Source organism: Lepidochelys kempii, chromosome 3 (assembly GCF_965140285.1).
Source record: "Lepidochelys kempii isolate rLepKem1 chromosome 3, rLepKem1.hap1, whole genome shotgun sequence".
In the NCBI taxonomy this organism is placed as follows: Eukaryota; Metazoa; Chordata; order Testudines; family Cheloniidae; genus Lepidochelys; species Lepidochelys kempii.
This window is the reverse complement of record NC_136382.1, coordinates 22,182,893-22,198,941: the sequence shown is the minus strand read 5'-3', so window position 1 is coordinate 22,198,941 and position 16,049 is coordinate 22,182,893. Positions and strand designations below refer to the sequence as shown.

The window sequence follows — 16,049 nt, the reverse complement described above, 5'->3', positions numbered from 1 at the left end:
TACAGGTTTGATCCTGTAAAACCGAACTTGTTCGGGTAGCGGGAACCTATGCGTGTAGTTCCTTTGAAGTCAGTGGGCCACATAGTGCCATCAGTTTCCAAACTGCTGAAATCAATAGGGAATTCTGCTTAAAAACGGATGGCGTGATGCAGCCCACTGAACAGTCACATGAATAAGACCCACTTACGTAAGGGCTTGCAAGACTGCCTTCAGAGGACCACACCAACAGCTGGTTTAAATCAATAAAGTGAATGGATTGACACCAATTTTACACCAGCTGACGAGCGTGTCTTAAAGCTATAAGGTTGGACATCCTTGGCTGTTTATATCTAAATCGTCTCTTTGCATGGGAAGATGTTAGATAAATTAAAGCAACTAGTGCACTTAGCACGATATAAACTACTGTAATACAGAGATGTTCGCATCCTAGAATTGAGTTCTTGCCACGGCTGGAGTACTGAGGGAAGGAACACAAAAATATACTGTGACCTTATATTTACTTCCTATGTTGATAATAACTCCTGTAAAAGATGACATGCCCTTACCTAGAGAACAATGTTTAGTAACTCTGAGCCTAATTCTGTGAGGTTCCAAGTACTCCCATTCCCCTATAACTTGATTTATTTAACTGCTTACTTGGGACTATATATTACAATTTGTTGTTGAGGACAATGCATTTAGCACTGTCCAGAACAGACAACAAAGACATTCCCTGTCCAAACACTTTATGATCTAAGGCCGTGATCCTGCGAATGATGATCGAGTGCAGACTCTTCCACCTGCACAGAGTTGCACTGCAGTGGGACTCGGTCTACCCTGGTACAGCTCTTTGCAGCACTGGGGTCTAAACAATCTCTTAGAAGGCAGGCCACACTGGGAAGTCTAGGTGTCAGATAAGAATGTCTCTAAAAGATTACTATAAAAAAATCAGAATTCACTTCTTTTGATCACCGCATGGCAGCTTCTATAGCAAAGTGTCTTCAAGCGTTAATGTATTGAAATAATGTGGGAAACACCACAATATGCTTTGATTTTCATTTTGGAATTTTCAGCAGAATTTGGGTGAATAATTCCCTACCTGAAATCTGCTTTTGTCCATAGAAGATGTATAAAGTTTACATATGCATTTTATTTTATTTTATTTTATAGTATGCCACAACATATGAAGAATTTTGATTTTCTGTCTTTCTTTGGAGAATTTTAAAATTCATATGTGTAAAGCATCAAAGAAATTCCTCATGGGTGTAAAGTTACTTATGTGTGTAAATGTCAGCAGGATTTTCTTTTCTGCATTTAATTCGACATTGGTGAGGCCTCATCTGGAGTACTGTGTCCAGTTTTGGGCCCCACACTTCAAGAAGGATGTGGATAAATTGGAGAGAGTCCAGCGAAGGGCAACAAAAATGATTAGGGGACTGGAACACATGACTTATGAGGAGAGGCTGAGGGAGCTGGGATTGTTTAGCCTGCAGAAGAGAAGAATGAGGGGGGATTTGATAGGTGCTTTCAACTACCTGAAAGGGGGTTCCAAAGAGGATGGCTCTAGACTGTTCTCAATGGTAGCAGATGACAGAACGAGGAGTAATGGTCTCAAGTTGCAGTGGGGGAGGTTTAGATTGGATATTAGGAAAAACTTTTTCACTAAGAGGGTGGTGAAACACTGGAATGAGTTACCTAGGGAGGTGGTAGAATCTCCTTCCTTAGAGGTTTTTAAGGTCAGGCTTGACAAAGCCCTGGCTGGGATGATTTAACTGGGAATTGGTCCTGCTTTGAGCAGGGGGTTGGACTAGATGACCTTTTGGGGTCCCTTCCAACCCTGATATTCTATGATTCTATGATTCTAATAGCACCCCGTTAAGAACTTTGTAATGTTAATTACAGCCAGAAAGAAAAAAATTGACCATCAGTGTCAAATGTCCAAATTTTCATTGTCCAAACTGCGTGAAGTGAAAAAAGTAAACAAAAACTCAAAAGGTGTAAAGTAAATTATATTTTAAAATGCGTTCTTTTTAATAATGTATGGTGTTAATAGTACAGATTTAAAGATATTCTTTTAAAATATATTTTGGGGAAAATATAATGTTTAACCTAACAGTCTCCGTTTAAGAAAATAATTTTTCAAGACATCCAACCACTTCATTCACTCCCCGGTTCTGAAAAGGTCCTTAAAACTCCAAATATTGTGGATCATTTTATGGATCAATTCAGAGCACTGTTTTATGAACAGGTTCAAATTTCCCTGTATCCTGTCCAGAATTCTTAACTTGAGAAGAGAAAAGGACTTCAGGACACATACAAATCCTGCCTCTCTTTAAAATTTGTTCAGAGATTTGTTCCTGTTTTAACATCAAGTTCATTTGATGCCCTATACAGCATGCTAGGTTTGTTGAAGCAGTTGGATAAAAAGTAGATATAGTAAAAAAAATATTCTGCTCACCAACACAATCCACACTGAAGAGATTTAGGGAGGTAACTATTGAAGCTTCATCAGGACATTTCAATCCTCGCAGCACAAACCGCACCATGGAAGTTTTGACTCTTTCCGGGAGAAATGACAGCAGGTAGACTGGCATGTACAGAATGTACCGAAGCTTGCACAGCACAGGTGTCAGGAGCTTGCCTTGCGGGGACTGAGCCATGCGCTCTATTGTTGGAAACAGCAGCACAGAGCGGAGAACCTGCACAGAAAGAGACTGTCAGGAAAGTCCTCTAGCACTGTATCAAATTCTGGAAGAGAGATTTTTTTTTTTAATGAGGCTTATTTTTAAGTAAAATGAAGTTTGTCAGATGCACTATTAACTTGCAAAGATATTTATGTGCTACATGAAATGCCAGTTTTTTTGGAGGGAGCAAATAAGGGCCTGATTCTGCAAGATACTGAGAGGTCTCAACTCCCATTGACTTTAGTGGGACTTGGAGGTACTCAGCATGGTGCCAGATCGGGCTCGAAGTACAATTTAGAAGCGAGTGCCCAATGCTTTGAACATAGTCAATTGTTACGTAGAGATGACGGTGATACCACAAGAGGGCAGTACACAGGAAAAGTCTTTTTTTGTGTGTCTATGCAGGTTTTTTATTCTCATAATTTTATTTGATTGTTTCCTATGGGAGAGAACTGATTTTTCAAAATCATAGCTATCACATCATGGTCTTTTCAGTGGGTAGTGCAACTACAGAAAGGTTGATCAAACCATAGTAAAGTGGGGCTATGACTACAGTTAAAACAAGATTATTATAGTTATTTATTAGTTTTACCAATAAATAGCACCTAACAGCCATGGTCATGGCCCAGGACTCCACTGAAGAATGTTGCATAATACAGGCCACAATATTGTACTGTAACATATGTATCTTTAAGCTGCATGGTGATTTGAGCTCATAGGGACTGAAAACACTCTGATCTCAAACTAAAGAGAAAAAACAATATGAACCAACCATTAAGTGGAAACATTTAACTTATGCCTATTTTTAAATTCTATTTTATTGAGGAGATTGTACAAATATTCTTAGAGAATATATGATAGAAATCTATTATGAGATGTTACTCCCTCTACAAGTGCCTTGGACTATCACATGAGCTTTCATTTAGGAAATACCTGTAAAGATACACAGTTGCAATAGCTGGTAGTAGTATGAACAAGGCAGACTAAGACAAAGATATTATGGCCATTAAAGTGCTAGGTAATTATGGGAGACTTGCTGTGTTTCACAACGTACTCTGCATAAATGCAGAAGAGGCAAACAGTTACTTCTGCCCAGTTATCAGACTGTCCAGCTTTCCAAGGATTCTTTTAATTATTCCACATATTGTATGATTTAGGCTGGGATTTTGCTTTTAAATTAATTATCTTCCCAGTCTATTAGACCTATATCCTGCAAACTGCTCTGCAAGGGCGGATGCCTAGCCTACGTGGAGACCCACTGACTTCAGTTATGGCTTGATGGTCCAGCCATGCAGAGTAACTTGCAGGATCAGGGCCTTATAAGGTAACAAAAGAAATATGGAAAATGCCAGTAATAGCCTACAATATATTTTCTATACTATATTTAAGATAGGACTTTGAAAGGGTTATTTATGTCGAAGGCACAAACATTTTAAGACTCCCTACACTTTTTCAGCTGAGACTACCTTGATTTCAGACAAAGGAAAATATAGTCTCAGTGAAAAATCAATCCTGGGCCTCTTTTTATTAAAGGCAACCAACAGCTGGCGTATAGGAATGCAACTTGTACTAAATTATGTGGTAGTTTTGTGATATTTCAGCTAGGCGCTGAACTCAAACTCTTGTGATTTAAAGCAGATTTGACCCATGTTCTCAGCCACACATTAATCCTATGCCATTACAGTTTATAGATACAGGATTAGCTGCTTTGAGAGAAGTTGCTAAAGCTTAGACACAAGAGAAGGAAAAACCTAGAAAGCAGTTATGTCCCTTTCTCTCCTGTACTGTGCTGCTACTGATATATATATATTTAAAAAATTGTACTGTATCAAGTTTAAAAGATGGAGCTATGAGGTATTTAAGGGCACATTTCTTTTTCTTTTTGTGTGTGTTCTGCACATAATATAAAGAGAGCTTTAAAATATATGTATTTCTCAACCACGCATCAACTGTTCATTAGCTCTCTGCTAGCATCCAGAATCCCAGATTTGTTTAAAGGCACAGTTCAATTTTAACTTACTTGCAGATAACATGAGGATAAAAATGACAAAAATATAAATGATGATTTAAATTCTTATTGTGTTGGTACAAATATTCATAGGAGTAATATGCTGCTTCTGTTCCATGCAGAATCTGCATTGGAGTATACATTTACCTTTATTTTGAATGTATACTTACTGCAACTAATCAGAATGCAAATATCTAATATCTACCGTGCTTATGATATTTTAAAGTGTCAAGAACACATCTCACACTATATACAGAATACTACATTTACACAAGTAGAATCTACTAAGAAGAAAATATATAAATACTTTTTATGCTACTAAAATAACTAAAACTTACAGAGCCAGCTTTTAAATGTCAACCAGGCATTTTGACGATATAAAGCACTGTATAAGTGCTAAGTATTATAATTACTATTATCAGTATTAACTAAAGCATATAGGTTAACTTGTCTCTCAGTGTAAGGAAATCATTCTGCATATTTTGGGAAACAGATTTCTCATGGTACCAAATCAACCAAGACACACAGAAAATATTATTACATAAATAGGCAGTAAGTCTAGTGGTTAGAGCAGGGGGACAAACATTCAGGACTCCTATGTTCTATTCTAGACTCTGCTGGTGACTCTGTGAATCTCCTTGGTCAAGTCACTTAACCCTTCATGCCTCTGTTTGCCTATATGTAAAACGGTCATTATACTCTCACACTTTATTGGAGTGTCATGATAATAAAATATAAAGTGTTTTATGGTCCTCTGTTGAAAGATCCTGTGAAGGTGCACTGTTTCAACACTAGAAATGACACATGCACTTGCAAATTAAAAGTAAGTTATGTGAAATTTTAAATACAGATTTTTCTATCTGGTTTTGCTCCAAGCCAGCCTGCTGTATGCGTTCACCATCAACTTCTCACTTAAATAGCTAAGGCTCAAAGACCTGGATGGTTCAACCGATTGGTAATAGGATGCAGATCCTTTCACCTTCTGGTGTCCAATATAAATCTTGATAGCAACTGCAAGTTTTTGCCATCTGTCAGCCCTTTCATGGTATATATGAAATGGACTGATTTCCTAGTCCAGTTCCTAATTGAGTGGTGTGCATATCACTAATAGAAGCAACTGGCAACCTTGCTGGTAGCATGAACTGGGAGGCCAAGGAATGAACTGGCATAGAACCTGATTATATTTCACCATATGTCCCTCCAAAACAGATTGACATTAGCAGGGAAGTGTGGGGAGGTTTCCACTGCCACTGCCTATGAGATCTGGTATTTAATACCATCAGTTCATAGCTTTTCAAGTACATGTATGTCACATTCCAGGAAGCAATCCAGACCAGTGAGAGGTTGTGTTACCACCTGTCCTGTAACCCTGGGTGCCTGATAATGCTTTGCTGTGGTATATCCCAAGCTGGGACACTCACAAACAGCCAGACTGCATGCTGGTCACACCCTGAGTGTCTGTGTATAGTTACAGTCCTGGCCCAGCAGTTCTGACCCCAGAACCTGTTAGCAACACTCCAGTCATACTCTTACTTCCACCAGCCTGGGTTACTACTTACAGGGTGGCCACAACACACCCCCAGTCCCAAATTTTCTCCAAAAATATGTGTTCTTCACTATCCAGCCTTCTTCTGGGCTGTTCAGATATTAAAGGTCTGTTGTCTCTCTAAAGGGTCAATATTCAACAGCTTGCTACTTTAACTGGAGTTCCCAAACAGTTCAGTTTAAACACAACACAGGATTGGTTTAGATTAAAATATGAAACAAGTTTATTAACAAAAGAAGATAGGATGTTAAGTGAATTCAAGTATCAGATATTAAAGTCAGAAAGAGTAACAAGAGAAATAAAAATAAGTTTTAGCTACTACAAAGCACTTTAACAAGCTAGACTTGGTTCAAGGTAAAATCCTTACCACAGGTTCCCAGCAATACAATACGGCTGACCAAATTCTGAGGTCAGGATTTCCCCCCAAAGTCAAAGGGCTGGTTCCTTTGTCTTCTCAGGTGAGTGAGTCAGAGTGAGAGATTGGGGTGTTTTTGTCCCTTCAGTTTTATAGTCCACTCACCCTTTTGAAATGCATTTTCCTGGGGTTTACCCCTAAATAAAGTTCATTCCAGCTGTGAGGACAGAGACATGGAGTCTTGTGGTGAAAGAGGTTCCATGTTGTTTGCTAGAATGCAGAGCAATCTGTTCCTGCCCAGCTTTGTTGCCAAAGAATGGACACTTGACAGGTTATTGCCAGTCAACTTTGATGGCACCAGGCTAGAGCAGTGGTTCCCAAACTGGGATTTGTGAACCCTTGGGGGTTCGTGAAATGTTACAGGGTGTTCTCAGGAAAAAATTCCCTAATGGCGGACAGAGCTGTCCCTTGGGACCCCGGGCAGCATGGGGCCAGAAGCCTCAAGCCCCTGGACTTCCAAGAGCTAAGCATATCAAAGCAAGCATATCTATCACACTGAGGAGATTTAAACTTCAAGACTTCTTATAAGAAATGGAAAGGGAGGTGGATATTTTTTGTGGTTTTTAAAATTAAGTAGGCAGCTAGTACTGTTTTTAAAATTATCATGAAGAACAAGTTTAAGTTTTGCTGTAACCTGCGTTGTTTGCCCGGACTGCTCAAGACCTGAATGCTTGTGTTGGAGGAACTCTTTGAGTTGGCTTCTTAAATAGCTTCATGCTGTTTCACATCTGATACTCCTTGATGAAACATAGGAGCCTTGTCTTATAACAGGCTTATTCAAAGTGATACAGTACAAGCTATGAAAGTGAGATCTTGGAAGACTGCTGCCATTCTCATAATGTAATAAAAATACTGTAATGATTAATAATAGTGTGTAATAAGCATGTCATAAAACAAATTTTATATTTCCAAGATCACTGCTTTTATAATTTATACTCAGGTAAAGGAGAAAATCCCTGAAAATATTCATTTTTAGGAGGGGGTTCGTGAGACTTGACATTTTAGTGAAAGGAGTTCACAGGCTGTTAAAGTTTGGGAACCACTGGGCTAGAGGCATCAGCTTGTCTTTTGTCTTTGGGAAACCGGTTTACCCCCCTTCCCAATTGTCTGGTAAACACTTTTTAGTTATCATTTCAGCTTATGTTCATAACTTTTAATACACATATCGTACATACATTATGCAAGGATATTGATGATCAGTGAGTTATTCATTTTAAATGATACCTCACGAGGCATGTTTTGCACAAAGAGTATTACAATAATGTGAATACAGGTGTGTGATAGAGAGTGAGTACAGTGATGCTATCGGTCACAATGTAATCCCTGAGCTCAGACACATGGTCAATAGGAGATTTTATAAAACAGATTATAGGGAAACCAGATATGTAAGGGCAAGAGTGACTCCTCAGGGCAGAGAACAGTAAATCTCTTTTTGATATCACACAGACAGGTTAATTTCAAGGGTTTTTTTCAGGCAGGGTCTATAAATGCCTGACTTTGAATGGTACAACTGGCTTCATGTGATCATTCAGTATAAATTGCTATCCTCAGCGTTTGGGTACTGGTCTAAAACAATGAAAACTGATCCAGCCTGTAAACTACGTATAAACAAAAACATGCTTCTCTATTTCTGTAGCTTGACTTTCCGAGAGAGTAAAATGCAAACAGTACAATCTACCTGGGAGAGGGTAAAGTGCAAACAGCTTCAAAAATTACCAGGGATGATGCTAACTTAAAAAATAAATAGAGCTGGTTGGAACTTTCATTTCACTAAGCCAAAATGTTTTATGGAGTTTCCTTACTGACAGAATTTTATCTAAAAGGTTTTTGGTCCAGAGAGAGAAACAGACAGACTCTGGGCTTGTCTTCAGTGCTAAAGAAGGTGTATTTTTTACTTTTGGGTATCTAACATGCATGAGCTATCCTGAGATAAAAACCACAGTGAAAACAAGGCACTCTAGTTTTATTACAGTGTAAACTAGGTGAGGTCAATAATACCCTGCTTGGTGTTGCAATTACACTACAGTTACACTAGCTGGGTTAGTATCATACATGCATGCACATGCAAGGGCTTATTTTACTGATGTTTCTACAATTTCTAGAGGTCTGGTGAGGAGATCAGAAGTTGAGGTTGATTTTTTCTTTTTTAAACAGAGGGGTAAGTTGCACTACTGATAGGTTAACACCAGTGTTTTAAAACTTGAGTGCCACTTAACTTTAGGCACCAAAACAAGTGACATGGTCTTCAGAGGTGCACATTCCCCACACGTCCCATGGGAGCCAATGGGAACTAGGGATGCTCAGCTCATCTAAAATCAGGCCACTTATTTAGGTGGCAAATTCAGTCACCCAGGTAAAAATTGTACGTGTGTGTGTGTGTGTTTTTATACATATATAAAAAAGGGAGGGCAGGGAGAATAGTGTGAGAGCACATACATGGATACTGAAGAGATAAAAAGGGTTGTGATACTTTTTTTTTTCCAAGGAAGAAACCTGACTTGCCAGAGTAGGTGAATTCTGTTCTAAGCCCATCCGGATTCATCTGTTGTGTATCTTGGCTGTAAATGGACAAGTTATCTCTGTGTATATCATTTCACAGAGATGCTGCAGTTTTAAAACAGCAATGTTCTAGTCCATTGACAAAACTGTGGTTTCCATACTGTCAGAAATTGGAACTGGCTCGGAAATGACTTGCTCTCTCTATGTTAGTGACAGAATCAATGGCGGTTGCGGTTCACTTCCACTTCTAAAGGCAGAAATATTCTGAAGCTTGTCTGGCTCTGGCTGAAGAACCTGTTTTAAATTATTTGGGGTGTACAAACAGTTAATGTAATCACCGTTAACCATAAGAATGTAGGATGCAGATTCCATACCAGTTATGTAACTCACAGTTTACAATGAACTTAGAGATAAAATCAGCTGGCAGAAACAGGAAGCAATCCATTACTCTTTATAACTGATCCATTACAGTGACCCATGTTCAGTAAAGCGGTATCCAAGTACGATACTAAAACTCACATGCAGAATCTGCAGCCACACACCATCGATCCATATAAAAAAACATTAGCATGTAGAAATAAGGCATACTTTGAAATCACAAGACTGGAAAGAAATACAGTAAGGAAGTTTCAGAAAGCATTCTTAATAGATCACTGACTCCTTCAAGAATTTGTGGAAACCTAAGGCTGTTTGTCTGTCAAAAATAACACTTATTTTGATATATTTTAGTTCATCCCATGTATTAGTTTATTATTCCTCTGTTGCCTTGGCAGAGGAAAAGCCATTATCTGTCAGGTGAAACCTACTACATTTTTCAAAGATAACATAATGATGTACTTAACGGTAATCTACGGTCCACATTTGACTTGAGAGTGTCACATTAATCAACATTTCTTTTACTCAGCATGCAGGAACCTGCAGGCAAAATCCCTAGGGTCACGGAAATATACCCTACTTTATTAACACAGCTGTGCAGAGAAGGTATCCAAGTTAAAGCACATGACAAAACAGACATTTTCTTATGTTTCTCTCTCATCAAAGCACGATTTTCTAGACTCACCAATTCCGTTTGCTCTCTCTGTCCATATTTTAAACACTTGCACTCTCATTTGAAATCGACACACGAGAACTGCTGAGATACTGTCTTTTTCTCTGAATATAAAAAGATTTTTTATGCTCTAAATGAGTTTTCCTTGCACTGTATATTTAAAGTCAGTATTTTGTTAGTTATATTAGCTAGCCATTTACCTTCACATTAGATAAATACAACCACAGTATTATGTGACAGGGAACAATAGAATTAGGACAAAAAAAGATGCCAGGAAAGTTTGTGAACAAAGATACAAATATTTAAAAATTATTTCACTACAAGGGCTCCACCGCTGCTCCTGTGGCAGGGGCTGAGAGCTGCTGCTCCAGCCCCTAGGAGGCTGACTCAACCCCAGCCACTTTCCTGGTGGCCTGGGGTTGGCCACTGGTTGCTGCTCTAGTGGCCCCAGGGCTGACCGCTGGCTGCTGCTCTGGTGGCTCCTGCTCCAACAGCAATAGGGCTGACCCCCAGCAGCTGATTCAGACCTGCCACGGCTCCAACCCCAGCGGTGCTGACCTAACTCTGCTGATGCTTCAGCCCTGGGACTGTTTCTCTGGCAGCCCCGGGGCTGACTGTCGGTAGCTGCTCTGGTGGCCCCAGGGCTGACCGTTGGCCAGCTGTTCTGGCAGCTTGGGGGCTGCTCCTCCGGCAGCCCCGGTGCTGACAGCTGCTCCTGTCCTGCCCCAAAAGTAGTCCCAGAAGTCCTGGAAAGTCACAGAAACCATGACCTCTGTGACAGAATCATATTCTTACTCATTATACCTATTTTACAGACGGATAAACCGAAGTACAGGGGAGCTTAGTAACTTGCTCGAGGGTAGTTTCTGTATAAATGAAAGAGCCAGGAATACAGACACAGGCATGCTAGCTCCCGGTCCCCTGCTGTAACCACCAGATCACACTCCTGAGGAAGTGGAACTGATAGAGTACAAAGTCAGCAAACAATTTGAAGGAGAAAAAGCATGTTTGTGTAATCAATCCAAACTTTGGAGGGAAAGAGGGTTGTACTGTTCAGGAGTGCCAGTGTGTATTCTTGTAGTTGGTTAGTTCAAATAGATTCTTATGTTACCAAATGTAACCCGCCTGTATGTGCTGTTACATGGGTCAAGACGATCTCCCACTTAGGACATATGTTTTTTATACATCCAATTTTAATTTTCTATATTTTGCATTTAATAATAGCCCAGTTTCCATCTTGGTACTGGATCCTCCTCATTTTCATTATTCTCCCCTTCCCAAATCTCTCATTGTACAGCATGCAACCTATGTTAATGAGTAACGGTTTAGTGTAAGTGACAGAAAGAGGCACATTGCACGAATTTTCCATGGAAGTCACTGGCACATGAATAGCGACCTCATGCAGAGCATAAATTGTTTCACAAGTGAGCTTAACTAGTTGGACTATGCAATTCTCAGGAAATGCACTGTTAGGAAGTAAGTGTCAAAACTGTAAATTATACACTTGACTCTCTTCTAATGGGATTAAGGAATATTTGCTCCCCAAAAAATGTAAACTTCTTTGTGTGTATTTAACTGGCTGATGGCAATGCTTGTCAGTGCCACTTGAGTAAAGAGTCTGTCCCCGTTACTCAGTTTTCAGAACTCAGAGACTAATCCACGAATCATCACAGAGCCTCCTGGCGTGATTAGTTATAGGAATTCTCAGGATAGTGATCCCTGTGCTCAGTGTTAACTATTGGCAGGATCAGAGTGAAAATGTACTCATGCGTGGCTCTGAGCCCTGCAAGTCACCCATACACAACTCCAGCGGGAGAGACACAAACACTCTCAAAAGCAGAATTTATCTCCTAGCATCTGGGGAGTTTAGGAAAAGACAACAATTAATTGTCTGGATGCATTTTTAAGAAACTCCCTCCCTGCAAGCAAATCAGTACTCTGCTTGGGAGCAGTGGTGTGAAGACAGCAGTATAGCAGCATACAGTAAAGTGTTTAGACAAAGATGAAAATGTATTTACAAGTTCTGGACAGTAATTTTTTTAAAATGTACATATATACACTAATTCAAACAACTGTGCCCCAGGTACAACACCAAGGCATAAAAGCAAACCATCCTTAGGTGAGGATAAAGAGTGGTTGACATACAAATTGCTCATAATCCCAGTTTACCAGGTAAGTTTTGGATGTAAAAACACTTGATAATTTCTGAGATGTCTGCTATATGGTATTAGGCCTAGGGATGCTCCTGGGCCCCAGCCAATTCACTCCCAACCCAGATGCAAACCTACAATTCTTTGCTGGCTAGATTTAGTAAGGGCAACAGATCCCAATGCAGAGCTGTGTTGGATTCAACCTTGGATTCAAGGTTCAGTGTGTGGGTGAACCTCAGCCCCTATATGTGAATGAGTGGGCATGTGCTAAGGTTTTCTGTGAAACGTGGAAACCCGTGAGTCCCCTTCCCTGCATTCCCCTCAAAAGGCCCAAGACCATCCTTCTAACCATAGACATTATCAGGAAGAGAGTCCACCTCAACTGCTTTCTCTGAGAGCCTGGTTGACCTCCTCCAATGCCAGTTCAGCTACTCTATCCTCAAGAGTCTGTACTTGGTCTCTCAGGCCTATGAGCTGTTTGCACTGTGTGCATTCATACACCACCTGCCCAAAAGGAAGGCAACTGCACATGCAGCATTCAGTGCAATAAACTGGGTAGCCCCCATCCTGCTGCCGGACTTCTGCCTGCATTATTTTTACTCTTGCAGGGGTTTTTGTGGGGGAAGGACCAAAAAAAATTCCACCATGGCTAAACAGCAGAGTAAAAGAGGTGGTTAGAGGCAGAAAGGCATCCTTTAAAAATTGGAAGTCAGATCCTAGTTAAGAAAATAGAAAGGAGTATGAACTCTGGCAAGTCAAGTGTAAAAGTATAAGACAGGCCAAGAAAGAATCTAAAGAGTACCTAGATAAAAACACACAAACTAACAGCATTTTTTTTAAATACATCAGAAACAGGACTTCTACCAAACAGTCAGTGTGGTATTGGCAATTGAGGTGCTAAGGGAGCACTCAAGGAAGACAAGGCCATTGAGAAGAAACTAAATTAATTCTTGTCAGGGTTCCCTCCCCACTCTGAACTTTGGGATACAGATGTGGGGACCCGCATGAAAGACCCCCTAAGCTTATTTCTACCAGCTTAGGTTAAAACTTCCCCAAGGCACAAATCCTTTCCTTGTCCTTGGATGGTATTGCTGCCACCACCAAGTGATTTAGACAAAGATTCAGGAAAAGGGTCACTTGGAGTCCCTGTTTTCCCAAAATATTCCCCCAAGTCCCTTCACCCCCTTTTCTGGGGAGGCTTGAGAATAATATCCTCACCAATTGGTACAATGTGAGCACAGACCAAACCCCTTGGGTTTTAGGACACTGAAAATTAATCAGGTTCTTAAAAGAAGAATTTTATTTAAAAAAAAAAAAGTAAAAGAATCACACTTGCAAAAATCAGGATGGAAGGTACTTTTTACAGGGTAATAAAAAGATTTTAAACACAGAGGATTCCCCTCTAGGATCAGCTTCAAAGTTACAAAAAAAAAACCCAAAAACAAAAACAAACCCAAAACCCCAGGAATAAAACTCACTCTTAGCATAGGGAAAATTCACAAGCTAAAAGAAAAGATAATTTAATGCATTTCCTTGCCATTACTCACAATTTTTGTAATCTTAGATGCTCATTTCAGGTATGTTTTCAGGAGATATATTTCCTGCCTGGTCTCTCTCTCCCCATCCAGAGAGGGAACAAAGAGAGCACAAACAAACCCTCCCCCCTCAGATTTGAAAATATCTTCTTTCCTCATTGGCCCTTTTGGTCAGGTGCCAACTAGGTTTTTCGAGCTTCTTACCGCTTCAGGTAAAGATTCAGTACAGGAGGGATTTTATGCTACCCTTAGCTGTATGTTTATGACAATTCTTTACATTGATCTTCACTGCAGAAGATGTGGGAGAGATCCCACACCCGATCCATTCTTTTCAGGTGATAAATCTGAGGAATTGTCCCAGACTGAGGTGTCAATAGAGGAGGTTTTGGAACAAGTTGCTCAGTTAAACAGTAATAGGTCACCAGGACCAGTTGGTATTTACCGAAGAGTTCAGAAGGAACTCAGATATGAAACTGCAGAACTACTAACTGTGGTATGTAACCTATTGCTTTAATTAGCCTCCGGGCCAGATGACTGGAGGATAGCTAATTTAACACTTATTTTTTAAAAAGGCTCCGGACGTGATCCTGGCAATTGCATGTTGGTACGCCTAACTTCAGTACCAGGCAAATTAGTTGAAACTACAATAAAGAACAGAATTATCATATGTGCAAACACAGTATGTTGGGGAAGAGTCAACACGGCTTTTGTGAAGGGAAATCATGCCTCATCAATCTAAAATCCACCAGAAAATATAATTATGTTATATAATCCCATGGTATGTCTATACCTTGAATACTGAGTTCAGTACTGGTCATCTCATCTCAAAAAAGATATATTAGAATTGGAAAAGGCATAGAGAAATGCAACAAAAATGATTAGGGGTATGGAACAGCTTCCATAGGAGGAGAGATTAAAAAGACTGGGACTGTTAAGGGCGGAAAAGAGATGACTAACAGGGATATGATAGAGGTCTATAAAATCAGGAATGGTTTTGAGATAGTGAATAGGGAAGTGTTATTTACCCCTTTACACAACACAAGAATGAGGGGTCACTCAATGAAATTAATAGGCAGAAGATTTAAAACAAACAAAAGAAGTAATTCTTCACACAACACACAGCCAATCTCTGGGACTCATTGCCATAAGATGTTGTGAAGGACAAAATTACAACTGGGTTCAAAAAAGAATTAGATAAGTTCATGGAGGATAGGTCCATGAATGGCAATTAGCCAAGGTGGTCAGGGACACAACCACATGCTCCAGGTATCCCTAAACCTCTGACAGTCAGAAGTGGGGACTAGATGACAGGGAATGGATCATTTGAAATTGCCCTATTCTATTAATTCCCTCTGAAGCATCTGGCCACTGTCAGGCAGCAGGATACAGGGTTAGATAGACAACTAGTCTGACCAAGCATGGCTGTTCTTATATATAGCTTAACTTATATTTAGGGCTGTCAATTAATCAGTTAACTCAAGTAATTAAAGTAAAACAAATTAACTAGATTAAAAAAAATCACAATTAATCGCAGTTTTAATCACACTGTTGAACAACAGAATACCAATTTAAAGTCATTATAAATATTTTTGGATATTTTTCTACATTTTCAAATATATTGATTTCAATTACAATATAGAATACAAAGTGTACAGTGGTCATTTTATATTATTTTTGATTACAAATATTTGCATTGTAAAAAAGATAAACAAAAGAAACAGTATTTTTCAATTCACCTCACACAAGTACTGTATTGCAACCCCCTTATTGTGAAAGTACAACTTCCAAATGTAGAATTATTTTGGTTTTTAGGGAAGTCATTAATTGCAGTCAACACACGATTAACACAAAACAAATTAACGCTTTTTTTTTAAACAAGTGTTAATCGCACGCCTCTGTTTTGATCATCTTCACTTATTGTACTTCATTGCTTCACAGACATTGGCACCGTTCTACTGTGTTCTAATGATCTAGAGTGATTAAATATCAGAAAAAGTTAATGGAGCAAAGCAGCAAAAGTTCAGGTCTTTTGAATGGGAAACGTATTTTTAAAAAACTTCCAGAAGGTTCTCTGGATAAAAAGACGGTTATCATTAGCTGAGTTCCAATACTATCGAAGTACTTCAAGTCTGCAGTACCACCTATGTGCTAAATATGCTTTTGCCTCCAGTTCTTGTGCTACAAA

General features: G+C 39.4%; 1 protein-coding gene across 13 annotated transcripts in view; it reads right to left on the bottom strand.

Annotated features, from left to right (window-relative positions):
- The window catches only part of LDAH (lipid droplet associated hydrolase), a 175,189-nt gene that overhangs the window by 34,844 nt on the left and 124,296 nt on the right, over positions 1–16,049 (bottom strand). For all 13 annotated transcript variants that reach the window (XM_073335905.2, XM_073335906.2, XM_073335907.2 and 10 more), the window contains one exon: positions 2,438–2,678. In XM_073335905.2, the coding sequence (XP_073192006.2) occupies positions 2,438–2,678 (241 nt within the window). The remainder of the gene's footprint in view (positions 1–2,437; positions 2,679–16,049) is intronic.